The sequence below is a fragment of the Falco rusticolus genome, chromosome 3, assembly GCF_015220075.1.
Source record: "Falco rusticolus isolate bFalRus1 chromosome 3, bFalRus1.pri, whole genome shotgun sequence".
In the NCBI taxonomy this organism is placed as follows: Eukaryota; Metazoa; Chordata; class Aves; order Falconiformes; family Falconidae; genus Falco; species Falco rusticolus.
The window spans coordinates 114,521,944-114,548,475 of NC_051189.1; the positions used below are offsets into that span (position 1 = coordinate 114,521,944).

At 48.8% G+C, this 26,532-nt stretch overlaps 2 protein-coding genes across 3 annotated transcripts in view; one reads left to right on the top strand and one right to left on the bottom strand.

Moving 5' to 3' along the window:
- The window catches only part of WDTC1 (WD and tetratricopeptide repeats 1), a 31,870-nt gene extending 14,896 nt beyond the window's left edge, over nt 1-16,974 (bottom strand). Inside the window, exons 1-11 of one of the 2 annotated variants that reach the window (XM_037378689.1) lie at nt 16,597-16,974; nt 15,496-15,558; nt 9,235-9,382; nt 7,022-7,105; nt 6,058-6,104; nt 4,697-4,808; nt 4,056-4,243; nt 3,224-3,406; nt 2,811-2,905; nt 1,638-1,753; nt 430-505 (exon numbers count right to left, since the gene is read on the bottom strand). In XM_037378689.1, coding sequence (XP_037234586.1) covers nt 430-505; nt 1,638-1,753; nt 2,811-2,905; nt 3,224-3,406; nt 4,056-4,243; nt 4,697-4,808; nt 6,058-6,104; nt 7,022-7,105; nt 9,235-9,342 — 1,009 coding nt within the window. In that variant the 5' untranslated portion in view covers nt 9,343-9,382; nt 15,496-15,558; nt 16,597-16,974. The remainder of the gene's footprint in view (nt 1-429; nt 506-1,637; nt 1,754-2,810; nt 2,906-3,223; nt 3,407-4,055; nt 4,244-4,696; nt 4,809-6,057; nt 6,105-7,021; nt 7,106-9,234; nt 9,383-15,495; nt 15,559-16,596) is intronic. The other variant, XM_037378688.1, reaches the window with a different exon arrangement.
- A 5,514-nt stretch (nt 16,975-22,488) lies between these two features.
- SLC9A1 (solute carrier family 9 member A1) overlaps nt 22,489-26,532 on the top strand; it is a 31,491-nt gene continuing 27,447 nt past the window's right edge. The window contains exon 1 of the mRNA XM_037381508.1: nt 22,489-22,925. Within this exon, the coding sequence (XP_037237405.1) occupies nt 22,610-22,925 (316 nt within the window). The 5' untranslated portion in view covers nt 22,489-22,609. The remainder of the gene's footprint in view (nt 22,926-26,532) is intronic.

The following is a 26,532-nucleotide window of genomic DNA, read 5'->3' on the forward strand; positions in this document are numbered from 1 at the left end:
AAGAGATCATTCTGTCTCCTTCCTAATGGGTATATAAACGGGTAACAGATGTATTCTACATTTTACTATTAAGTTCAAAAAAATAAAAACAATGTACCATTTCCATGTTCACAAAGCTTTCCCCCTTAGCTGAAGGCTGGATACCAGGACCTCAACCACTCTACAAAGTCTACTTTATTCTTTCAGAACAGCTTTACGCATTCTCCTTAGCTGACACACACGTACAACTCCCAACAGCTCACTTCTCCCCTCCAGACACCCATTTTGTCACTGTGTAGAAGGGTTTTAGAGCTCAAGGTATGAAATGCACTGCAGAAACACCTCAGCAACAGCCGTGCCCTACTTAATTTTCCTAGTTTCTGCCCACTCTGAGCTGCCCCCTGAAAAAGAGTTGTGTAGTACGTGATTTCACAATCGCATCATACTTACCCCCTGAAGTATGGCATTTCTTTGGGAGGAGAAAAGTATATGGTCGCTGTTTGTATGTTAGATCAAACAAATAGACCTAAGGAATGAAGAAAGAGAATGAAACAGTAAAAGTCAGCAAAACATAGATGCTCAAGTCACAGAAATAAACCAGGGCTAGACGGGTATATGGTTCCACATTTGTGCTTTTCTATTTCCAGTTTTCTAACTGGGAATCTTGTTTATAGATGGGTACATACAGGATGACAGCAGTACCAGTGGTGTGTTCCATTCCAGCATTGGGTTCAGAAAGAATAATGCTGAGAAATGGGAGCTGTGTCTTTCTGAAGGTAAGAAAGCCCTCTCCACACCTACAGAACTTAACAGATGACCTGACCACAGACCAACCTGCTCAAAAAGCTTCAACTCCAATAAGATATTTTAACTATTTCATTAACACAGTGATCATGAAGAAATCAAACATTCATTGACAGAAAAGGGGCAGCACACTAAACCAAGGCAAAAGTCTAAGATGAAACCAGGATTTCCTGAGAAACTTCAAAAGCAGCCCTGCAAAGCCCTAATTTAAAACTGTACTGGTATAGGAACTGACAGCTCAGATCAGACCCACAATTCATCTAACTCAACACCTTCTCTTACAGGGAATGAGTGCACGTGTGAGGAAGATCTGCAGAGGACAACCACAGAGTAACCTGCCCACAAGCGAAGTTCCTCCTTAATCCATGCTGATTAACGCTGTCAGGAGGATTTTCTCATTTCACTGATAGGCTTTACAAAAGATCCATGAATATCACCCTGCGCTTAAAATTAAAGCAATCAATATTCCAGGTGAAGGCCTTTGCTTCTCTAAGTTCCTTATTCACTAGATTCTATTACAGAAGCAGTTTGATGTTTCAAGAATGAGTTATGAAATCTTTTCTAGGTCAGCAAAGGTCAGTTCCAGAACTGTTTTTCTTCCTCTTCCAGAGAACGAAACGTGAATTGGAAAACGAGAACAGAATGCGGTTTAAGTTTGATCCGCAGTAGCATAACAAATAAATTCCTAGTACCAAGTATTTAACCTGAATGAATCAGAAAGCAGTTTAAAAATCAATCATATTACCCACAGAGAAGTTGCTATACCCATTTTCAAGAATGCACAACAACGTACAGTGATCCAACACACACAACCGAAGGTGAAGCTTTCTGCCAAACTGTAGCTGTCTCCTTACCTGCTCCCCTCCCATGTTGACTAAGAGCTCAGTGCCATCAGGACTGAAGGTGACGTACGTGGCCACCAGAACTCTCAGCCGGTTGTTGTAGTCTGGAAGCTTCACTGGAAGGTGCCCTGTGGAGAGAAGAGGGCTGTAAGTATTAGCGTAACTAGTAACTGCTGTCTTTGTCCTACCCCAGCTGCTGCCTTTTACAAGAGGTTGTTAGGAGAGTAATGTCATGAAGTGCATACACCTAAGTGGTTTTCCTTTTCCTACTGCTGTTTATTGAATCATTCCATTAGCCACCAAAACACATAGATGTGCACAGCTGCCTTTTCACAAGTTCTAGATATCAATTCTGCAAGGCCATCTCCATATGAAGTGAAGACTGGATTATAACTAGCTTGCTAACAATGAAGTCTGCAGAACACAGCAAATCTCAGTTTTAGGGACTCACTGCAGATTTGGCTTCTGTGATTTGTGGCCATCTGCAAACAAATACCTCCATCTTCAACCCTCTAATCAGGTTTCCTTAGTAAAGCCCTTGGCACAACCAAAGCAAGGCTCCTAAATATTCAGCTCACACGCAGGTTCTTTTGCTTCAGACAGCAGATGTGTTGCATGACCAATTCAGGGGACCTAAGGAATCCTCTAGTGGGACTAATTTGAAGCAAGACTGTCAAAATTGGGTCTGCTGAACATGCTGGTCTAAGATATTCTAAAAAACCCAAACATTTTGGGGAAAAAAGATAGTAAATAACGAGCACTGGAGAAGATTGTCACTAGACTGCCCAGATACTGCATTGCTGATTCGTCATCTGCAGGATGAGGACAAGCCACTTCTTTGCCAAAAAGATTTTGAACAGCAGCCTTGCTGGGACCATTTCCAGGAGAAAGGCTACAGCGCCCAGGTTATCTAATCCTTGACTTTCCAATAAAAGTACAAAAAGACATTTACACTAGACAAGAAGCAAGGCCAGCTCACCACCACACACCACTGCCAAATCAGGGAAAGTGGGCAGGTAACATAAGCAAGAATTCACAGCATAGAAGTGAAATAAACTGCAATTCCATGGAACATCTCTGTATCAGAGAAGAACTCTTCCCAGCTGTGGTTTCTTGTGTGATGGGTAGAACTCCACTCCAGGCATTAGGAGTCCCATCAGTCACCCCCAGCACAGGTCCCAGTACCTGCCACGTAGTATTGCGCCGCACCATCTGGGAGGGGTTTCTGTCTGTCACAGAATGTGTGTACTCCAGCTGAAGGACTCTGCTTCATGTTTTTTCTAGCCAAAAAGAAGAACAGTCTTATAACCACAGCATTCAACTGCTGGAAACCTGACCTATGCTGACACTTCTTGTTCACACGTGAGGGCAAGGCCTCATGCCTGTACAGCTGTGCAGTCACAAGCCTGCTTCACACCACCCCAGTGCACTCACACCGGTCAAAAAGACTGTGGGTGACAGAAAAGGCTGGGTAAAACTTCACAGTGAGACACGCAAGTGCCAGATCATTGCAATTTCCCCTTCCCACCAGAGCCTTGAACAGATTTCTGTACATTTCACGGCTGCCCAGAAGGCCCAGAAAAGCTAGTTGCCATCACCTGTGGTTGTGGATCATGCGTATGTCGTAGAGCCGTACAAAGGGTCCACTTGCTCCTACTGCTAAGTAGTTGTTATCCTGGGGGTTGACCGTCAGGCATTTGGCCTCCACCAGCTGCCCGCAGTACTCTGTCAGGTCTATCAGGACTTCGGAACGTTTGCTGTTCTCTCGCAGATCGTACTGTCTGCAAAGGGAAGGGAGAGTCAGGCAATCCATGTCACTAGACAACAGCAGCAGTAAGACAGGTCAGCTTTCCGTGGTGACCAAGCTGAAGACCACTCAAAGCAGCACCTTTATACTGCTCAGTAGTGACCTACACCTCATTATCTGGCTTGCGCATGATGAGGTGACACAAACGACATTAACAGTCATTTGTGCCACAGGTTACTGGAAGCATCTCAGTTCAATACACAATGTCAAAATAACCATGAACACCAATTCCCTAATGTGCACAGATTTATTCAAATTAAACTCCAAGTCGTGACCCCACAAACAGTAGCTTGTACGAAAAGTGGAACAAACTCTCGTAGCAACATTACTCATTTAAGCATCTCAATGACTCTGGAGGGAAACGTCACTTATTGTTGTATCTCCCTTCCATTTGACATGTTCCTTTCTTGGCCTCCCTTTTCAGTGGAGGAAAACAAAGGAACTGAAGAGAGAATTTATCAGCGGAGTCTACATTTCAAGATGAATCCTTCCAGTTTCAGGAAAGGGAGAGATTAGCTTAAGCTCTTCAGTATAGAGACAGTCTCTTTTCAGATCTGTGCATAGTACATACTGCAGTAGATCCTAATCCAATTAATGTGGGGGCAGAACAACTAGTTCTGTACCTGATTAGCCCATCTTCTGCTGCACTCCAGAAGGTGTTAGGCCACATGGGAGCTGTGGCAATCCGTTTAACTCTGTTGGTGTGATCTCCAAACATGTGGATGGTCTCCTTGACAGTCAAGTCATGGACATGCACCTTGGAATCTGCAGCTCCCGTGATGAGGATCCGATCCCCTGAATGTGGCAAGAACTGTGGGAGATAGATTTGACATTCAAACTTGAGAAGTGCTGAGGCTGTTCACATAGATACCGCTGAGCTGTCCTGGCAGCTTACAGAGCAGCTTGCTTTAGGAACACGGGACGACCCATGTTATTACCTACATTTACACATACGCCCATGTGCACACTCAAAGAGTCACCAGCTACAGTAGCACACAAAATAGTCTCTTCATCACACATCCCAATTGCTACAACCATTTCCTTTGAATCTACAGAGAGAATGAGATGAGCCTGGGAGATGCATAAACTAAGAAGTGCAGGTATTAGATCTAATGCAATTCTTTCCTAACATTAGAAATACTAAATTATTGGGGGTGGAGGTGAGCAGGAATTGACTGCAGGAGAACGTTTTCCAGCAATGATCTATTCTCCTGCTGCTTAGGCTGCTGATTTTGTTAGCTGTTCATTCCTTCTAACCGCATACCTTGACAGAAAATATGTTTGCAGTATGTCCCGTGTGCATAGAAAGGAGTTTCTTGTGGTGCAGAGGATCCCAGACAATGGTATGCTGGTCATCAGAGCCAGAGGCCAACAAGCTGAAAGAAACAGAAGTATGCATCACATATTCTTCTGCTCTAAGCTGTGACCAATTTCTTAGAGTGGTTTGACCACAGACAGCCATTAAGTTAATTCAGCTCTAAGAAGCCCACTTCCTCTCTCTTTTCCCAGCTATGCGCTCTTGTTGCTCCCCATGCGCCAATCCATTCAGCCTGTTCAGGGAGCTAAACCAGCCAAATATCAACTCCATAGAAAAGAAAAAAAAAAAAACAGAAAAAAAAAAGCGAGTGTTTTTCGTTGGTTTAGCTCATTGAACCAGCTCACCACAGATTCAGATGGCCCAGGGGAAAACAATAGGAGCATTTGGTCAACAACAAAATGCAGAGCCTCCATTTTCCTTATTAGCCTGGCTGCGTTAACCGTGCCACATCATTCCCGAACCCAAGCCAAGGCTTTCATTCCTGGACTTCAGATGTGCCCAAGCAGTCCCAAGCCAGGGCTCATTTAGTGATTCACAGGCAGTTTTTTAAGTGTAGGGTGTGGCAGGGGTGCTGCAAGGCGCTGTTTGCCTTGTACAACTACCTTCACTTCAAGTACAACTACCTTCATTTCAAGCAAAAGAATCTGACATCTGCAACTATCAGCTGTTTTAAACTTATTTCCTTGTAGCCAGATCTCTTTCAAGCACATGAAATTTTCACTGGTAAATAATTCTGAAAAGTACCAGACAGCAGACTTTGGATCTTGTAAGAAGCGTGTCAAGAAATACACGTTCGTTCTTCCTTCCATCCAGTCATTTCTCATGCAGATACTCTTCATTCCACGTGATTAACAGAAATGGTCTTACATTTAGTTTGCCTCGAAAACTGCAGAGGGGTAAATGCTCTACCTCTCTCCCTTATATATATCTGTGTCCCCCAGCAGAAGCTTTTAACGGCATGGTGAAGGGGGTGGGGAAATGTCACCACCAGCTGGGCAAATCCTAAAGATCCATTATAATCCATAATACCACTTAAGAGAAGAGTAGCAACCGTCAATCTCCACTGCTTAGTCTGACCATTTCCCTTCTGAACTCACTAGAGGAGCATTTCTAATAATATCTGGATATATTTAACAAAATAAAGCTTTTTTGAAGCATAAGCTCTACTATAGCCCCAAACTTTGAGCTTGAGCTCCTGTTTAATAGAAATGGGAAGCAGTGCTTATGATAAAATGACCTACATCCTACTCTTGGGAGAACCTGGGGTTATCAGTTTGTTGATCCCCTGAATCAAGCCAAATACTTACTCTCCTTTTTCATTCCATTCTAGACAGTTGACACACCCAGAGTGACCCTGAGCAAGAAGAAAAGGGAAGATGGTATTACACAAATTTCAGACTTATCCAACAGAGCTGTTCTAAGGACACAATGAGCTCCCCGCATATAACAACTTGTTCCAATACAAGCAGGTTTTGGTTTTTTTATTCCAGCTCTGCAAAAAACCACCCACAGGACAGATAAGCATCTCCAGAAAAGACAGACATGCTATAGCAGTTGGGGTAGAAAAGGCAAAATGAAACAAATAACAAAAAAAGTAGCATTGAATAAAATGGCAGTTTAGTCTCACAGGCTACAGATTAAATCCCGCTGTACACATGGAAAGGTGACTTTGCTTCAAAAGCCCTTGGCTAGGCTGACAAATTACATGTACAGGTTCTCTGGGAATGCAGGGAAAATGCACTTTCGATAACTCTTTTAGAAGCACCTTGCTGCTGGGTGACTATATCATCCATCTTCATCCAACTTAACTGTACCAGGAAAGACTAGGGGAGCACCGAGTAGCATTTGATACGGAAGATGCAAGTGAAAAGGGGGACAAAAGAATCCTTTCCTCCTCCAAACCAAGACAATCTTAAGATCTTCCTAAGCTGTGTCAGACTGCAATACAACAACCTACTCTTTAGGCCACACACTGCACTCTTCAGCATTGGAGCTGAGTATCTTGAATCGTTCATAATTACTGTCTTCAGGCACCACTGCTGGGATTAGCTGGTACAACCCATTAAAGGCTCGCTTGTAGGTGCATTAGGTAATGCAGAAAGCTCACACAAGATCTCACTGAGCTATTCCTGGCTCTAATGCAGTTTAGAGGACTAAGCAATCAGTGCCTATCCCATACGAGAGAATTCCATACACTCTTGCATGCTGCTGTTTCTGCAGAAAGTTGTCCAAGCAGCAGCTCAGTTTGCTCTTTAAACACTGTCCACTTACCTGCAATTCTGCTTCTAGGCCCAGGCGACGAATGAATGGATCAGTGACATGATAGTGTCGTTCGAAGCCCAGCGCACCCCTCTCCTGCACAAAGCAGACAAGCACCACACTGACTACAGCAAACAAGACACTCCTTTTCCCCTTTAAGACTCAAGAACTTGAAAAACCAAGCAGGGACCTTGCCCGCTATTAGGGTGTCCGTAGCATCAGGTACCTGTCCTGTAGCAGGGAGACATCATTTACATCATCCCCAGGTAGGCACTTTGTAATCCTTACCCCTGAACTGGTTTTAAATGACTTTTATCCAATTGCCAGGCTTCAGCAGGGTAGCCAAGACAAGGTTTGAGAGGCCCACACTAAGACAGAATAAGTTGCCTGCTTTGGGCCAGAAACAGAAGATGCAGAAGAGCCTGGGAATGCCTGTCATTACCCTTTGGCATGGATTTCAGAAGCAACTCGCTCCTGACGACTGCAGTACTAGACCACAACTGCTCAGAAGTCTGCCATTACGCAGAATCTGTGCTGAAGCACCACCAGCACGGGGCAAAGTATTGGGGAATGTAACTGAACAACACCCTTTAGAGATGGCTTCTTTCATCAGAAATGGTGTAGGAGCGCGTAGCTGCAGTACCACAGCACAGCCTGTTCTACAGGGAAGGGAACAGCTGCCACAGAACTGCGTCAGTACAAATGAAGGTGAAGAAAAGCAGGACAGTTGTTTCCCCTGTGATCTCACAGGGTTCACAGATGCATTAGCAGATGGCTTCGATGAAAGAAGGCCAACTGCAGAGGCAGGCATGAAGAAAAGGGAATGCAAGTCATATTTTGGATGGAACATCTAATGTCCAAGGAGGTTCCTTCCTAGGACCTGATCCAGCCTTGGTTCTGTCCCATGCCACGCTACAGTCACGTGAAGACAACTTAAGCCTTCGTTATCACCTTTTATAGATGAGAACACGAATGTCAAAAATTGCACTGATGGCACTAGGAACATGTTTGTAGCCACAGAGCAGACAAAGAACTAGCATTCGACATTACAGCTCTGCAGACCAATGTTAACAAATGAACTCCACACAACAGCAGCTATTTGAAAATGAAATGGAGACAAATATAAGGGGACTGGAGGAAAAACAAAACAGGCTTTTTGTAGTAACTTCTATTACAAGCTTCAAACCCCTTGACACATTTTTACGGATAGCATTCCCAAAACGCTGCTAGGCCCGGTGCAAGGTGCTGTGGTTATAATTGCCTTGCTATTGCAACCTCAGTGGCTTTGTGAGGTCTGTGCAGTAGGATATTGCTTTTCCTACAAGGAACTGACAGACTTTGCAATCTTCCCAAGGTCACACATGAAAGTCTTAACAGAGCAGACAGCGTGAAAAAGTCCCAAGCTAATGCTCTAACCACAGAACCATCCCTTCCTTGTTAGAGCAGCAAAATAAATCCTTGCACACGGATTAAACTACAACCTTATAAGACAAAGTTTGGTACCAAACTGTAAAGTGAAGTGAGCATTCAAGCTCCTAGTTCCTCATTCTGGCCACTTTTGTGAATGCTGACTACCAGCAAAGCTGCAAATGATTTAAGGCCTCAGAGCCCAAGTAATAATTGCCTATTGTGTCTGCTGCAGCTAGTCCTTTCACGTTAAGAGATATTTCACAAATGCAGCCATCAGATGACTGATCCAACCACTGCAGAAGTTTTTCCCCTACACAAAGGAAGCAACACACCACTCTTTAAAGAAAGAGACAGAAAAAGACTGAGACAGAGATCATTAGCTTTACTACAGTCAGAAAATACCTTTGATGGCAAGATCACACGAAGAGAACACATAAAGAAGCAGACAGAAAACTCATGAGGGAAGATAGCTAAGGGTCCTTTATGGTGCCCAAACACAAGCAGCCATATTTCTCTCTCCAACATTGTACTTAAAAGGAACAGACCTGCTCATGTCAAACTAGCATGGTGTGCTCCTGCTAGGGAGAAGAACTGTATTTCTGTTATGTCATACTTCATCCCAGCCCTTCATTAAGGATAGTAACAGGTCCTATGTGTTTGTTCTCTTAAGCTTCTTATACAGCTTATCAATATATAAGTAGCAGAGATCTTTTCAGAAGTAAAGGCAACACCACAAGCACCTCCCAATCCAGTATGAACACCGATTCTCCATCTGCTCTCCACCCAACACAAGCGAGCACTTGGCTAACACATACCTTGATCTGTCTGTGGATGATGTCTCTGGTAATGTTTGCTTTTGCCATCTTCTTGCAATGGGGCAGACGGAAAGAAGCTATCGGAAGAGCTGCTGTGCATCCAAGCATGCCAACAGGGCAAAGATCCACACTAAGAGCATTTAATTACCTGCAGGATAGAACAGGGAGGGTACAAAGGCAGGCATACAAACATGTTAGGCCATTCATACACAACGTCAAGTACTTTATTTTCAAAAAAATAGCGGTGGCTAAGAACTGAAAAGTTTTGTATGAAGGGTCCGTGAAGAAACTCAAGGATGGGAAGGAACAATGTAAGACTGAACAATGTCTGACTTAAGAAGCCATCCCTAGTTTGTGGGGAAATTTGCAACGAGAACTCCAGCACTGCATCAGCCTAGAAAAGCCATGTTTCTATGCTAGCAAAGACCCTGCAAGTCCCGGGTAAGCATCCTGTTTCACAGCTTGCCTCCCACCATTACATGTTTACTCATGCCCAATTTCACATTTGTTGGCTCTACAACCAACAAGACTTCTTATATTGTGAATAAACAAGGCATCAATATTTTTGGCCACCTCTTCTCTCTCATTTGCTACATTTGATTATCAGCCAAAAAAACCCCAACCCAAAACAAAAGGGCATTAGTGTTCCTTAGAAATCACAACAGCCAACCACCAGGTGACACTGTCATCTGAACACCCCATTACTTTAGTAATAGAAAAGGGGTGACCATATAAAGTTGTATTTCCAGGCAAAATTAAAGAGTTTTTCACACTCTTGATGGAGTTCCATATTTAATGCACTAACCTAAACAATTTAAACCCCATAGAATTAGCTACACCTGCCTGAAAACATTCAAATCACTGTGACTGTCACAACCCTGCTCTGGACAGGCTGCCTAGCAAAGGACTGGTTAGTCTCTGAGAAATGATGTAATTCACCTCATTTACATACTGCAGGCCCTGCACTGTGCCATTTCATTATTTCTACAATTCTCTTTAAAAATTAAATTTAAATATCCGTTTTGTCCTATGAACCCAATAGTTTTAAATTCTGTTTAAAAGCATTCATAAGCAGAACAAGCCAAAATCTCCAAATGTGTCCTCTTTTGAATGAGGAAATGCCGATTCATTGAAACAAGAACATTTCACAGAAACACGGCAACAAATAACTCCGCTGAGGTCAGGCAGAAGTTTTGATAAACCTGCCTGATTATCTACCGGTTCATCTGTCAGGTTGCTGCAAAGCGAGGGCTTCCATCGTTAGCGACTTGAGGGCTGTGCAGCCATACTGCAGCTTCCACTGCACAGCAAAACCAAGGCTTCTGCACCCCGCGATCCCTAAAGTCCTGGGCTTCAACTTCAATTTGCTTTCAAAAAATTGTTAGTGTGCACACACAGGCATTTCCCCATGGGTAGGAAGGTCCAAGAATTCACGTTTCCTCACCGAAAGCAGAGTTTGTCCAAAGTGGAAGCTTAGATTGCTTTCCTAACACTGCTGGCTCCTCTGTGCAGCTCCACAGTGAACACTGAAACATCACTAGACCTACCGATAGCAAGAAAAGCCATACAAACAAACTGAAAATCGGATTTTCTTGCAGTGAGCTCCTAAGTAGGATTTTTAGGGTAGCCATGGGATCTCTCCAATATAACAGCCAGAGAAAAGGCAGAGCTGTCTGCAGGTCTCTGAAGACGAACAGTCCTACTGCAGACAGCAGAAGACAAGCAGCCCTCACGGTTGCACCCCAGTCCTCTTCTGTATGTATGATGAGAATAAAATTCATAAAATTCCCACAGTGAGAACGCCATCCTTGAACACAAGGCAAGCCAGGACAGCGGGAGGACTCCACAAAGCAAGCCTGCTCCCAGTCCATACCCAGCGAGGGCTAACGAGGCTGTCCTTTCACTGGGACCGATTCAAACCCCAGACATATACGTAGCAGGCCAGACTCACCACCATCCAAGTCTAGTCTCTGCAGCAGATGTGTCCAGTAAGCCAGTGGCCTCTGTCACACATCTCGAGTTCACTGTGGCAGAAACAGCTCAACTCACCCCCCCAGATGTTGGAGCAGTCAGCCGAGATCTTTTTGCACCCCTTCATCTGTTCTAGTGCATAAATTGGGGCTCCCCTAGAATCCACTGGCCAGCCTGAAACTGAGCAGTGTGCGTGTATCCGTTCATCACATACATATTTAATTCACATTCCTTTTACTCCAGAAGTAGCACCAGGAAAGACGGGAAGACACCTCATGTTTTAAGCATCTTTAACCTCACACACACTCATGTTAAGTAACAAATAGTTGCTTCACTCCCAGGCTTAACAGCAAGAGGCAGCACTGTGACTGCATTTATCATCAGTATTTCACACTAATTCTTGTAGTAGGATGATTAAGCTATCAGATTTTGATACCTTCCTCTGGCTTTCCACATGAGCTTAGCGTGGGTAATTGTTTTGCCTGTTTATGGAAGCAGAGTCTATCTGGAGACAACAATAACTGCCCTTAGGAACAGCTCACAAGCACGGGAAGGAGAGGAAGCAGGTACCTGCAGCAAAGTGCCTCGGCACAAGGGCAGGTGGTTCCTGCTGGCTCTGGAGCTCAGAGGTAAACAGGGGAAACCAGGACAGATCCATGGCTACTTGTGTGCAAGGCCAGATCGACATAAACATGCCAGCTAGGCTAAATAAACTACATTGCTGGAGACATCCACAGGGATGTGGTTGCCAAGCATGCTTTTTTTGCGAAGTTCTGTAAGCAAGAGGACTGCTAACTCAAACAGCAGCTTCCAGTTTGGATAGACTAAACATGCTGGGATGAATGGTATCTGTGATCTCTCTCCTGCAGTCTCTCCAGACGCTCTTACCAGCTAACAAGCCTCCACCTGCCCTTCTCCTAGGCTGGATCCTCACAGACTGGCCTCCTTAAACCCTCAGTACACAAATATTTTCTCCATCCACAGCTGCAACAGGGCAGAGACCCTCCATTGTTCTGCAGTGCCTCAGCTGCTCACCCCCTCAGGCAAGGGACTCTGGTACTCATTGTACAAACCCCAAGATCTTCTTACCTCTAATTTGTATCCCAAGGCTCCCCTCCTCCTCCTATTAAACACACCAGCCACCCAACCTCACACAGCACTTCTCCGCAGGAACCCGTAACCAGTGACTGATGACAGTTAAACAACTTCTCCGGAGAAGTGAATGATCCATTAACCCAAGGTACATGGTCAAGAGACACGAGGGACAACATTCCAGCATCTTGTCCACAGCTTTCCACTCTTCCTAGTGCTTCCCCACAATGTGCCCAGACTCCATCTGCAGTCCCCCCTCTCCAAACAGCACCTGGCTGACTCCTCTTCCTCCCTACCAGGCAGGGACTGCTTGTCTTCCTCTTTAAAACCAGTTTAGTTTTCTTTTCATCTTAGGACCCCAAAGAGCCCTAATACCATGCCAGAGCCAAGCAGGCAGTCACCACCCCACTGCTCTCTTAAGAGCCCTGGAAGTATTTCTGTCAGACTTCCTACCTCTAGTCATGGCTAATTTCTAAACAGCTCCATTTTATTCAACTCCTATCTAGCAAGAAATGGCACCAAATGACCTGAAGGACACGCATGGAGAAATGCATGTTCATGAAAAAAATACAGATCTCCCACACTACAGACACAAATAACCCATAACAAGAGGCCAGTTTACCGCTAAGTAAGTTACTGCAAAACCACTAACACACTATAAATCGACTCTTTGAGTGTATGAATAGGATGCTCAAAGGGAACAGACATCCAAACCCCCCAAAACCTACCATCCTTAAGAAAGACTCAAATTCCCTTGCTCTTCAACAAAGTCCCCACTGCCACAGCATTTTATACCTTTCAGAACTCTGAGACACACACACACTGGCTGGAGGAGACAGCAATACAGAGGAGCTTGCTCTATCTGCATGTGGTTTTATGATTACAGGTGGGTTGCGGCACTTCCCAACTCTCTGGACAGGTCATTGTCAGCTGTGGTAACACAGAGGTGTTCTCAACAGACTGTCATTCAACAAGAGATCAACACATCTTAACTTTATTTCTTAAAAGATACGGGTGAAGAAAATCATCCATGAAATCAGCCCTTTAGTTGACAAAGCAGAGTAAGTCAGAGTTTAAACAAAACACCTGATGCAAAACTGATGTTAAACATGCTACTATCAGCATCCAAGGCTATGCTAGCAAATTGTTCGGTGTCTAGTATACCTGAGATGCTGGTGCATGCTTTTAACATTCGATCATTAAAAAAAAAAAAAAAAAGGGACAGGCTTGAAAAAAAACAGTCAAACAGGAATGCACAAGCCTAAGATGTCTCTCTTGCCTAGACAGGGCTTGGTTTGGCTACTGAGTGTTGTAAAATGCTTAAAGGTCTCCAGGAATACTTGTATATGCTTGGCCAAGACTCCAAGAGCCTTTCTTGCTTTCATGATGCTATTTTTTTGTTGCTCAACAGGTACTCCACAAAGGTTTTGGAAATCTGAAATTACCGTGGAATCATGAAGAATTATGAAGTCCCAAATTCTCATTCCAGGTCAGATCTTGTCCATTAACCACAACTGGTCACAATCCCAGACTCACATTCACCACAAATATAATAGTTACCTAGTTCTCGAGTTAATACGTGTAAGAGCTCCTACTACGAAACAAGCATTAAGTGCTTTTAATGCTAAAGATTATATTGACCACCCCACTGTACATGTAGATCAACAGTCTCTAACTATGTTAGAAATTGACCCTGGCATAAAGCATAAAATCCTCTAAGATTTGTAGGTCTTCTGGAAAAAGATATAATCAGACAAGAATAAACTGCGCCTCCCATTTCTCAGACACATATAAGCTTCCAATCATGAAGCCCCTTCAAAGAGTCTGTCCATTTGTTAACACTAAAGGCATGTAAATTGGTATAGGATGTTCCTCTTCCAGCAAAACCTCTGCTTTTTATTTCAGCAAAACCGCTGTGCAAATTCTGTTCACTTTTAGATATATTGTTTCCAAAACCATTCATGCAGTTCTCTGGCTTTCAACTAAACCTGCACAAGCAACTCATGAAACAACAGGATTAAGTCCCAGTGACGAGGAACAGTTCAGGGTAAATCTGCACTATTGCTACCAGTGATGACCCCACAAGCAGCTTCACTTTGCTACACATAAGAGATCATCATGATCTTTTTTCACCATTTATTAGATGACACCGAAGCACGTTTCTCCATCACCCCTCCAGAGCATCTGTGCACTCAATTCCAAGCAAGGACAACAACCTCGCATCCCTCACTGTTACAAACCTGCCTGAAATACCCCAGACAGGACTGAAAACCTGGGATCTAGTTACAGCTGTCACCTCATCCACAGTTACAGCCTCTTCTCAAACTATATACACCCTGAAGCATAAAGAGGACCATCCCACCTGCAGTTCATTTGTGGACTCTTCTGCTCCTGCAGTGCAAAGCTCCAGAGGCAAAAAAAACTTTCGCAACACTTGGCCTTTAAATCTACAGTCAAAAATTAACAAGCCCCACATTTCTGTAGGCTGTGGGCTCAAAACTTGCTAGGCTGTATTTATGCGGACAGTAACTTAAGAGCCCCTTAAACTCCTGCAGAAGTACACTTTCCAAGGGTGCTTTGGGGTATGGGGAGGAAGATTCTCTGGCTTTCCCCAGCTGGCTCTTCGAATTTTTCCAAAACACTTGCTGTAAGTCTGGAAACAAAGCCTTGACACTGATAATGCAAACAGTTTAGTCATTTTTATATTGAACAGTCCCAATGCAGCTAGGATTTGGGGGGTTGCTCCTTTGCTTGAGTGTATTTTCCCCTCACAGAACCACCTGCACACACACACCCCACCTCACACGCACAGTAACACACTGACACAGAGAACTGCTCTGCAGAGACAGGCTTCAAAGTTCAAACCTGGGGACCACTGCCCTTCAAAAAAGCTCCATCAACACTAAGAAACTCCACAAAGCAGCAGGACTCATTCTGAAATCAGAAATCCTAAATAAGCAATCCAATTCCTAACTGTCTAGATGCACCCAAGTTTCTCAGCCTCCAAATTCAAGGTCATTGAAAAAGCAGCACTCTGCATGCTACAAGCCTTGCAGATACGCAACTCAGCCCAAAGGAAGATTCCTATGACTCTTCCCTTAAGCATCTATAAATTACTTCACCCATCCAAATACCACCTCGGACCCAACTCAGCAGGCTTCTTTAGCCTCACAACTTTTTTTTCCCTAGCCTCTTTACCTTGACTTTCCAAGAGGTCACGGATCAAATCAAAATATATACGTAGATCTTTTTTAAACAAACCTAGAGAAATGAGAGGAAATGACCTGGTTAGCAGCAAACACCTAGTAAAAAGAAGGTTTTGCTACAGCTGAAGGAGTTGCCAGGAGCAGCAGTTGCTCCCCAGGACAGATGGCTCAGAACACGGAGCCAGCCAACAACAGAGGAAGGAGCTGCTCACAACAGAGGTGGACAGGAGAAGAGGTAGGATCTGAGACCTGACAGACCCTGCACAAGAGAAGGGTAATGTCAGGGAAACTTTGAAATGCCCGGAGCCGCTGGCCCACGCAGTGGTTATAGCTCAGGCAGCAGCCCTCTAAGCTGGCATCCCACCTCTAGCCTTCATCCTCCAGATGACACGGCCATCCACAGGAAGAATGGGAAGATGCCAGCCAACACCTCAGCACAGCACAAGTAACACCCCGATGCCCAGACCCACATGGCCCAGTAGCTCCAGGAAGGAGTCTGGACACCGGGCAGAGGAGGAAAGGCGGATCTGCTCTCCATGGAAAGGGGCTCCAGGGCACCCACTGGGACAGGGCAAGTTCCACTTGAAGGCTTTAGCAAGGGAAAGGTGAGCAGGGCAGGGTCAGCCCTTCGGAAGAGGGAGAAGACCCTGACAACAGGGCATTGCCAGTTCTGGGAAGGGGAAAGAGAAGTCAAAAAGCAGGGACTACACCTGGCAGTGGGGCAGGAACCAGCCAGGGGGTGCAGGTATCAATGGGGCTGGGGGGAAAGCAGGGCTGGGTTAGAGGAGGAGGGCAGGCAGAAGGGATGGGGAAAATGGGGGATGAGGGGCTGGGTAAAGGAGGGCTTCTTGAGAGGGATGGGCAAAGAGCTGCGTGTAGAGGGGTGCCTGAGGGGAGGTAATGGGGGGGTGGTGCACCTGACAGGGCCTGGGCTGGGGGGCACTGACAGGGGAGAGGGGGAGAGCAGGGCGGGGGGGTCTGTCAGGTAAGGGAGGGAAGGGGCGGGGGTCGTAGCTGCCAGGGAAGGGGTTCCGGGGGGCACAGCTCCGGGGAGGAGGGGCTGCGGGGCGGGCGGGGCCCACCGGACCGTTACCTGTCAGGCCTCCCGGGCGCGGGCGCAGCGGGCACTGGAAGTTGCGAGGCTCCATCCATGCGGGGGGAGAGCGGGACCGAGCGGATGGGGGAGGGCACCAGAAGGGCCCCGCAGGTACTGGGTGCCGTCCCCGGGGCGCGGGGAGGGCCCTCAGGCGCGGCCCGGCCTAGGCCCCGGCCGTACCCCCCCGCCCCTTCCCCTGTTTACCCCCTCCAGCTGTCCGGGGCTCAGCAGCACCCCCCGCCGCCGCTCGCCCCGCGCAACTCTGCGCATGCGCCACGCCAACTGCGCCACCACCCGCCTCGCACCCGCAGCGACCCCGACTCCACGCAAATGGCGTAAGTCGCTTTCGGGAATAGCTCCCCGGCCTGCCCTCCCGGCCGCCACTGCCCCTGATGGACAGCTCCCTGAGCCAACGGGAAGGCAGAGCGCCACGTGAGGGCTCGGCCAATCGGTGTGGAGGGGAGGGAAGGAGCGCGGCGTCGCGAAGGGGCTGCTGGGAGTTGTCGGCGAAGGGAGTTATGGCCGCCAGCCTTGGGGCCTTCGTCTGCCGCGCTGAGCCTCAGGGCCTGGTCACATTCCTCCGTCTCTCCCGCCAGGCCTTGCCGCGATTCTCCTTCCCCCATCCCCAAACCTGCGGGCTGCTTAAAGCCAGCCCTCGCTGCTCCCGGCTCCACTCAAGCTTGCAGGCCGCAGCGGGGCCTGGGCCGCAGCAGCCTCACGAACTCGCCCCAGTGGGGGCCCGGGCTGCGCCGCACCCGCCCTCAAGGACGGCCTGGATCGGGGACTTGGGCTTTGCGGCCCCCGTTTCCATGACCCTGTGGTCGTCCCGTCGCTGCGGCTAGGAGCCATCCCGCACGGATCACCCTGCCGCAGGGGAAGCCGCCAGGCCAGTGCCTCCGCAGCGTGATCTCCAAGCAGCGGGTTGTGACCGAGTCCCTGCGGAAGAGCTGATCCCTGCCCGCCGGCGTTTGGTCTTTCTACCAGCAGTTCGTAGAAGTGAAGTGCACAGCTCCCGCAGGCTGGACAAAGTTTTTTAAGGGAAAAAAAACCCAGGAAACTCTCTGGAAAGAGCCAGGGGGTGGCAGTGTCTGCAAAAACCTTCCCTTCACCTTGCCTTTCCAGCTGTCCAGCACACCCGGCCACTGGCTCTGGGGACCCTGCCACCAGACCTTAGGGCAAAGGCAAGACTGGCATTTCCACTAGTCCTGATTATCTTAACACACCCTTCTGAAAAGAGGGTGTGTGTAAAATAAATCAAAAGTTATTAATTCATCCCTCCATAATTTATTTCCACAATTAAACATTCCAAAGTCTATTAATAAAGTATAATGGCTTCAGTTTTGATTTAAAACTTAATTCCATGGCTCCTAGATAATCCCAGCTGCACAACAAAAGAAAATTGCTACTTGCCTCTTCTGTGTTAACAGAAGGAACAAAAAGCCCCTTAAATCAGATATTACATGGAAGCGTGAGGACTCTCCCGTACACCTCCAGACTCATAAATGACAGATCACCCATTAGCTGTAATGATTTGTCTTCATCTCGTAACCTATTAACTTATTCAGCTGTTGTCAAAGTTCTTTACGGAAGATAATTGTTAATTGTTGCCTCTGCATCTGTCCAGACTCTTAATTAAACAAATAATAACTGGGATACATCACTATCATCCTTACAATGGGGTTTTATCTTCTTTTCTCAGATGCCATCCTCATGGGGTTCTAAAGCTCTACATAGAAAATCAGGCAGGCTTTGGATGCCCTTGACATGTAAGTTTTACTTGCTGATGGAGAGAAAATTGGGGCACAGGAGCTTGATTTTTTTCCAAGCTGGTGACGGACAGACGTAATGGTGACTGAAGCCAAGCAGGACCAGGGGTACAAGGACAAGAGCTGTAGGTTCCTGCCTGCAATCTAAAAGGGAACTGGAGGCACGATGAGGAATGTAAACAAGGCATCCTCCTCCCAGCACCTGACCTCCTGCAGGATAAACATCACCTTGGAGAGTATCCTCTTGAAACAGGGCTGTGGGGTTTTCAGTCCAAAGAAAGGCACGGGGAACAAGGGATGAAATTTCCTGAGAGTTGGACTTGCCTTTCTTACAGGGAAAGCCATTTAAGTCATGCAGAAGGCATTTTTTAATGCCTGTCCTTGATCTGTGCTATACACAGAAAAAATAGAAAATTCAGCGTAAAAAGAACACAACATACACACAAAAATTATTTTTTACACCCCGTGCTACATAGTCACAGCACGCACGTACACAGGTTCATAGACAGATCTTATTCTGTGAGAGAGAAGCAACACCATTTGTCCTGCAGACATCTGGCCAGCAAGCACTGGAGCTGGAGCAGGATTTGTCTGCAGGTTGAAGTGGTTGGACTAGAGCAGCTGAAATAAAATTCAGAGTCGTGCATCCTCTACTTCCTACTTCACTGTGCTGTCTATTGGGGTAGACAATAGAAAAAGAAAATCATTTGAGAGAGAAAGCCTGACCTGCACCCACTTTGCTCAGCAATCACAAGCGGGGATGGGGGAACAGGGGCAAAGTGTAAACGGGAAGAGAGGTAGTGGTGCCCCCCAGTTCATCTTTATCTAATAAATGCACAGAGGATGAGAAAGAAAGATCTGGGTCTAATATAGAAATGGACTATAAACATACAGACACGTTCTTCTAGCCAGTGTGGGCTACAGCCATATATATACAGCAAGATCTGCACTCCTGGGTTTTTTGAGCAAATCTGCTGCAGATTCCTTGCACGACTTCAGAAAACACTTCCCTTTGGCATCTTCCTGAGTTTACCTCCCTGTGCAATGTAAATGATGTTTAGCTTTTGAAGATTAACATCTGCTGGAAAATATTTAGACCCTCTGATCAAAGCTACAACAGAATAGCAAAGCTTCATAGAGGACTCTCTTAATACAAAGGCCAAATTCTGCATGATTTACATGTGAACATAACTGGGCATTTGCTGGGTACTGCAGCAGCATGTGCTGGGTTATGAAGCTCTGTACACTTGCATGGCCTGGATGAGCAGGGGGAATGCAGGTGTCTAGGTCAGAGAAGGTGCCAAGCTGCACAGCTGCTCAAGGTGCAGGAGGTGTGAAGTATTTCCAGGGGCCAAGGAAGACAATTATGAATTTAGCTATATACACAGTCTGATTTTGCTCTCCAAGATACAACAGGGTAAGCTCTGGTGTATTGTAACTTATGTAATTTGCTTGATGGGACATTTTTAAAGCTCCCTCTGCCTGTTCATGTGGTTGTATTGCTCTCCCTTTGCAGGTTAAGAAGCTTAATCCTAATTACACTCCCTCCCAGTGCAAGTTCCAAGAATCACGGCGAGCATCTCAGCTGGGCCATGAAAAGCTGGAGGTAACTGGACTGCTCTCCTAACACAGAAGACACAAATAACTGCAAAAAGCCCCAAGGCAGCTCAAGCCCCAAGGCCCTGTTTGGGATTATTTGCCACTGTCAGAGTGCTGCAATGCTGATGGATTAATTTGGGAACACAGATTTAACTGGATGTCTCCAGGTCCTCATCTCCCAATCCGGAGTAAGCAGGAATATCTTTCCACTTTGTCAAGAACTTGCACCAACTGAACTCCTTTGCAGAGTTCAATAGGTTGCCAGGCCCTTGTCCGGCCAGTAGCATTCAGCCAAGCAAGTTGGGAACGTACCAGCCAAAGTAGCAAGAGTTAATCTGATGCTGCGTCCCCCATTGGCAAAGATATAATACCCGGTTCAGACAAACCCACTAAGGTTGTGACTGATCCAGGCAAGAGGAGGCAGAAAAATCTGACTCAATTATTTAATGGGAATATTGTATCAGTGTTAGCTTCTAGGAACCGTTCCCGAAAGAAAACACCGCCCCCCCCCCCCCAGTGTTTTTTCCTGAACAAGTCTAGTTGTCTGCATGCTGCCAGTGCACGGTCCTGCTTCAGCTGAATCGAGTACCAACTGCTGTCGTCTAGGATCAGGCTTCTCCCCCAGATATGACTAAGCCCTTTCAAAATGAGAAATGCTCAGGATTTCTTGTTTAATTGCTAAAACAGATTAATTTGACTATCCAGAACATAACCAAGCGGAAGAGAGGAATTGACACACCTAGCTGGTTCCTGCTCACGTTGATGATTCACTTTAATTGACGGGTCACGTTTGTTGATGATTTCCACCAAAGAGCTGCAGCAAGGCTGCTGCGCTCCCCTCCTGTCTGCCAGGAAGGTGAAAGGCCACATTCCCTGCAGCCTGCCCTGAGCGAGTCCAACCACCAGCACTTTGGGAGCTGACACCATCTTAAAACAAAAATGTAACCAATGCAAACCAGCAAGTGTAACCTTCAAAGCTCGAGTTTTAGCTACCATGTGACATGTCAAGGGCCTATGCCTTTCCCCGCAGAGTACTCCAAGGATTAGGGGCTGCATCTTCACCAAAAGGCTCCTCTGCCCCCTGAAGTTTAACTAATAAATCAGTTCAAAACTCCCGCTGGTTCTGCTTGCTCCAGTCACACACACGTGACACTCAGGAAGTAGGTAGCAGAGCCAAGAAATCAGGGTGGCTGAGCCCAGTCACACGGTGCTGAGCAACCCCCCCACACTACTCCAGTGGTTTTACTAGAGCCTTATCAGATTTCCTGGTGACTCAGACTACGCTGCTGACCCATGCAAAGGGCATGATGGTACCAACAAGCACAGATGAGGTTACAGCACCATGTTGGTCCAGAATAGCAGCCAATGCCCACCAGGCCCATCCCCCTAGAAGTCATTGCTCCACAAATCCCACCGCTGAGGCTCAGCAGACCATGGCTGTCCCTCTCCAAGCTTCAAACACAGAGGAGGCAGGTGGCTGCTCTGCTGGCCCCGTGAGGCCTGGCTGGGCCATGCACCTGAGGTCTCCCTGCCACTCCCACACTGCTGGGCATGGTGTGTTGCTGTGTCACCCCACTGCACCCCTCCAGCAGCGGGCACCTGCCAGGCCAGTCTGCAGATCCTGTTTCCCTCCCTTTCTTTCGGACTCCCTTGCCCTTGCATTAGGGCCTCTTTGACTCGTACCCCTCCATCTATGTGCACCCCTCCTTGCATTTCACCCCCCGCCCCGTGCCTCTTTGCATCCAACATTAGCACCCTGTGCCTCCATGCATATCCTCTTTGCCTTGCACCCCCTTGTCTCCTTGCACCCCATATTGCCTTGCACCTCTCTAAGGCTTGCACCCTCATCCACTGCTTGCCTCTGTGCATCCCCTTTATAGTTGGATCTCACCTTGCTGTAGCACACTCCCACTTCTCTGCTCCCCCCTTTGCACTGCACCCCCCGGCATCACACCCCATCTTGCATTGCATCCCCTCCTCCATGCAACCCCTTTGCCCTGCACCCCCTCTTCCACCAGGACCCCTAGCTCCCCCCTCTGCATCCCGCTTTGCAGGGCCCCCCCTCTTCCACCAGCACCCCTGCTCCCCCCTCTGCACCCCGCTTTGCAGGGCCCCCCCCACCAGCACCCCCAGCTCCACCCTGCACCCACCTTTGCAGAGCACCCCCTCTTCCACCAGCACCCCCAGCTCCCCGCTGCACCCCGCTTTGCAGGACACACCCCTCCACCAGCACCTCCAGCTCCCCCCTGCACCCAACTTCGCAGGGCACCCCCTCTTCCACCAGCACCCCCAGCTCCCCCCGCGCACCCCAGTTTGCAGAGCCCGCCCCCTCCAGCAGCACCCCCGCTACCCCCTCTGCACCCCGCTTTGCAGCCCCCCCCAGCAGCATCCCCCTCCCCGCAGCGGCCCCGGGCCCCGCAGGCCGCCCCATCCTCCCCGGCCCCCCCGCCCGCCTCCCGCCGCCGCAGGCGCTGCCTCCGCCCCTGCCTCCTCCCCGCGGCCGCCCCGGCCGCTCGGTGGGATGAGCCCCGGCGCCGCGGCCGCCCCAGCTGCGCTCCGGCTGTCGGCGGGGCGGCTCCTGCCCCACGCCGCCGGCGGGCCCCGCCGCCCGCCCGAGCCCCCCCGCCGCCCCCCGCCCCGCCGCCATGGGCGCCGCGGCCCTGCGCGCCCTGCCCTGGGCCCTGCTGCTGCTGGGGCTGCAGGCCAACCCCGCGCTGGGCTCCGAGCCCCCGCAGGGCCAGCCGGCCCGGCTGCCGGAGGACCAGATCGGGGGCTTCACCCCCGCGCCGCCCCCCTCGGCCCAGGAGATCCTGCCGCTGAACAAGCAGCCGGCCAACGGCTCGGGCGAGGGGCACGCCAAGCCCCGCAAAGCCTTCCCCGTCCTGGGCATCGACTACACCCACGTCCGCATCCCCTTCGAGATCTCCCTCTGGATCCTCCTGGCCTGCCTCATGAAGCTGGGTATGTCGGCAGAGTGGCGGGGGGTCCTGGGGGGAGGGCACCCTGGAGGGACCTCCCAGCACCCCCGGGGAGGGACCCCGGCTTCATGGGGCAGGCACCCTGAGCATCCCAACGAGGGCCCTCTAGGCATCCCAGGGTGGGACCCCCCGGCTGAATGGGACGGGCAGCCCCCAGCATCCCAAGGAGGGTCCCCCAGGCATCCCAGGGAGGGATGCCCCCAAGCATCCCAGGGCAAATTCCCCTGCACATCCTACTCGACCCCCCAGGCACCCTCTCCCCACGACCTTGGATCTCCAGCATCAGCCTGGCAGGCAGGGCAGTGGCACCCCAGCCCCTTTGCTCGGCACGGGCTTGCTCATCTTGCTCTCCAGGAGCGGGGCTGAAGGTGCTCCCTGACCCCTGACCATCTCCTACTTGGACCAGGTTTGCTTTCCTCCCTTTGGCACTCAGGCAGCAGCAGGGAGGAAGCGTTTGGTTTGTTTCTTTGCTTCCTTTCTCAACCACAGATGCCTTTTGTAACCTTGGAAGAGTCACTTAAAAATCTAGTGCTTCAGCCTCCCCTTCCTCCCACTCCGCAGCAAACCAGGGTAGGCAGCTGCCTCTGCTGCAAAACGTGCTGAGGATTCCTGCATTAAAGATAACAGCATCGGAGCCAGGGGGCTGGGAAAAGTCACCCGTTACAATGACTCGCTCTGGGAAAGCATCAGTCACTGGGGTTGGTGACAAAGTGTTTTCCAAACTTCTGCAGCTGGATCAATACCAAGCGAATTACCCCAAAGCGTGTGATGTGATGTAACTGCTCCACACTCACTGGCACCAGCGTGCTGGACCCAGCCTCCAGCAGTGCAGAGGTCGAGCTGGACCCAGTCCTATTAGTGGCGATAAAGCCAAGAGGGCAGGTGAAATGTTTGCCTGTCCCTGCCTTAAAGTGGGTGACAGAAGGGAAGGGAGCTCTGTGTTCCTTCGTTTTGCTCCTCAGTTACCATCAGTGGTTTAATAATGCTAACAGGAGTGCTCCAGCTTGCTGATTGAAATCTTGCTTTGGGAGCTTTTTTAAGCTGGTGCCTGTTGGAGACCATGCCCTGGCCTGGCCTGGTGGGGTCCGAGACACCCCCAGGAGCTCAGATCCTCCCTGCCCAGCTTTTCCTAAAAATACCTCATCCCCTTCCCAGCCTGCTGTGAGCGTGCGTAGGCAGGTAAAGCCCCATTTTCACAATCCCTCCTGGGTGTTTTATTTACGTGTAGGCGCAGGACTGCAAACACTTCAGACCCAGAGGCTTCCTGCCTGTCTGGGAGACAAGTGGTTGGGGCAGAGTGGAACTAGGTGAGATCTGTGGGGTTTATCCTTTCCTGGCTTTGCCCAAAATGATTTAAGGCACGTTCAGCTAGAAGGTACCTTGCCATAGGAAACACAGCCAGGAAATCTCCTTTCCGAGGGCTTACCCAGTGCATGCTAAGCGACCTCTGCTAGCTGTTTGGGGCTATTGCACTGCGTTTTCAGTCCTGCCTCGGAGAGCAAAGAGTGATGAAATCAGAAGTATCTGTGCGGAAGCTGGTAAAGAAAGGAGGGGCTAACAGCATTGGCCTGCGGCCCTGCTTGGGGTGTGCTTTGAGAAACCACTGCTGGAAAGCACCAGAATGGGCAGCAGAAAGCGGCTCCCCAGGGACGTAAATGGTGGGGGGCACAGGGGCATCACTGCCCGCTGGCTGCCCCCCTCCCACAGGTACCCTTTGTCATCGGCACTGCACTGGGTTGCTGTGTGAAGCTGTTTCTGCCACCCTTGCCTGAAGTTAGGACTCATTTGTGCTGCAGGAAAAGTTATTTCTGGCGGTGAGCTGAGCACCGTCGGTTCTTACGTGTTAAAAGTATTATGCAAGACTGCGTGTTTAAGGGGTATATTTTAGGAGGAGCTGCCTTGCAAGTTTGGCAAGGGTCCTTTGGAGATGGCAGGTGCTCTGCAGAGCTCCAGGGATGCTGATTATGTCAAAATCCGTACCTTAGGCTACCTACACCTCTAACAGGGGCTTCAACAGCAAAGCAGTCCTGGGGCATCCTTCTCTTTGGCCTCCTCTCCAGGGTTTTGAAGGGGATAGCGTTGCTTGTTCATGTTGTCTTGGCACGTAGTTTCCAAGTTGCTGGTACAGCTGAATACTCAGGCTCCCTCTGTGCATGACCTGCAAAAATGTCTCACTGCTCGGTGTCTAAATACTGGCCCCGTCAATACCACCCTGGATCAGAGGATGTCATTCGGGAACAGCAAAATATGCTTCTTTTCACCCAGGGATAGCTCTTACACAACCAGGCACCGCTGCAAGCGTGTGCAGTACAACCTGTGATGGCAAGATGAGGCATACACATCTCCAGGCTTCCTAACTGGAGAGGGTTTGGAGCATCCAGTTTCCATGTAGAGGGGAAGGGCGCTGATGAGCAGAACAGGAAATTGTGGCACTTCCTCTCTCCCCACCTCTCCTGCTAGTGTGCATTTAATTGATGCATCACCATAACCCTGCAAAACTCTGTGGTGCAGGGGACAAACATCCTTTCTCCAAGAGGGGGAATTTGTGCAGCGTGGGCTGTGCATGACAGCTCAGTACCTCCTTACTGTCCTTCCCCGGCTTCTCCAGCTCTGGATGCCCCTTTTCTGGGTTAGGGCTGGGGATTGAGCCACATGTTGCTGCGAAACTGAGTCTTCAACCCTGTGAATGGCTTACGGGTGTCATCTGCTAGCATACTGCGGAGTGACCATGTAGAGGAACTCCGAAGTGGTTACAGAGCTCTTCTCCAGGCCAGGAGATGCAGCCTGACCCTGGTCCTGTTGTTCAGTTTCCCCTCGTCACTCTTGATGCTTTAAACAGCTTTTGAGGCTTAAATGAGTCCCGGCGTTGTCCCTTCCCTCTCCCCAGCAGCCCTAACTATGAATTTGGAGGATCAAAGGTGTGAGTTGAGCCCTTCCTCTCTTGATGTAGTTTTTGTAAAATGCCTCAAAGGATGTTGGTTCCTGGAGGATTTACCACCTGACAGGGGGTGGCTTTCTGGGACAGAGGGACTTGTCACCCCAGGGTGTCCTGTGGGTGTGGGCTGTTTCTGCTTTGTTAATCCTGGTAGAGAAGGGGAAGGCTGGTGCTGGCTGCTTTACTTAATACTCACGTGGTATTTTAAGACTGTGTAGGAGAAGAGGGGGTGAGGGATAGCCACAACCATGCCTTTCCAAAGCCCCACCAGCTGCATGCAGACCACATCTGGAGGTGGCTCAACTTTGCCAGTAAAAGTGGAGAAGGGTTTGCGGCTGAGGGTTGCAACCAGACTTTGTCTCAACCTGTTGCGTAGCTGCAGAAGGTCAGACCTTTGTAAAACAACCAAATCAGAAATCTTCTGTGCCTGTGTCCAAGGTTTTGCAAGGATATTGTAAGGGTTTCCTTTGCGCCATGCCCTGAGGAGCGGTAGGGAAGGGCTGGGGATTTCTCAGCACAAGAACCTGGTTTCCTGACTCTGCGGACTGACCTTTCGGCTCATGTGGCTCCGGGAGATGTTCAGTGGGATCCAGGTCCAACTGTAAACGCGTTTCCATTTCAGGGGAAGGAGTGACTCAGGAATGTAAATAGTGGG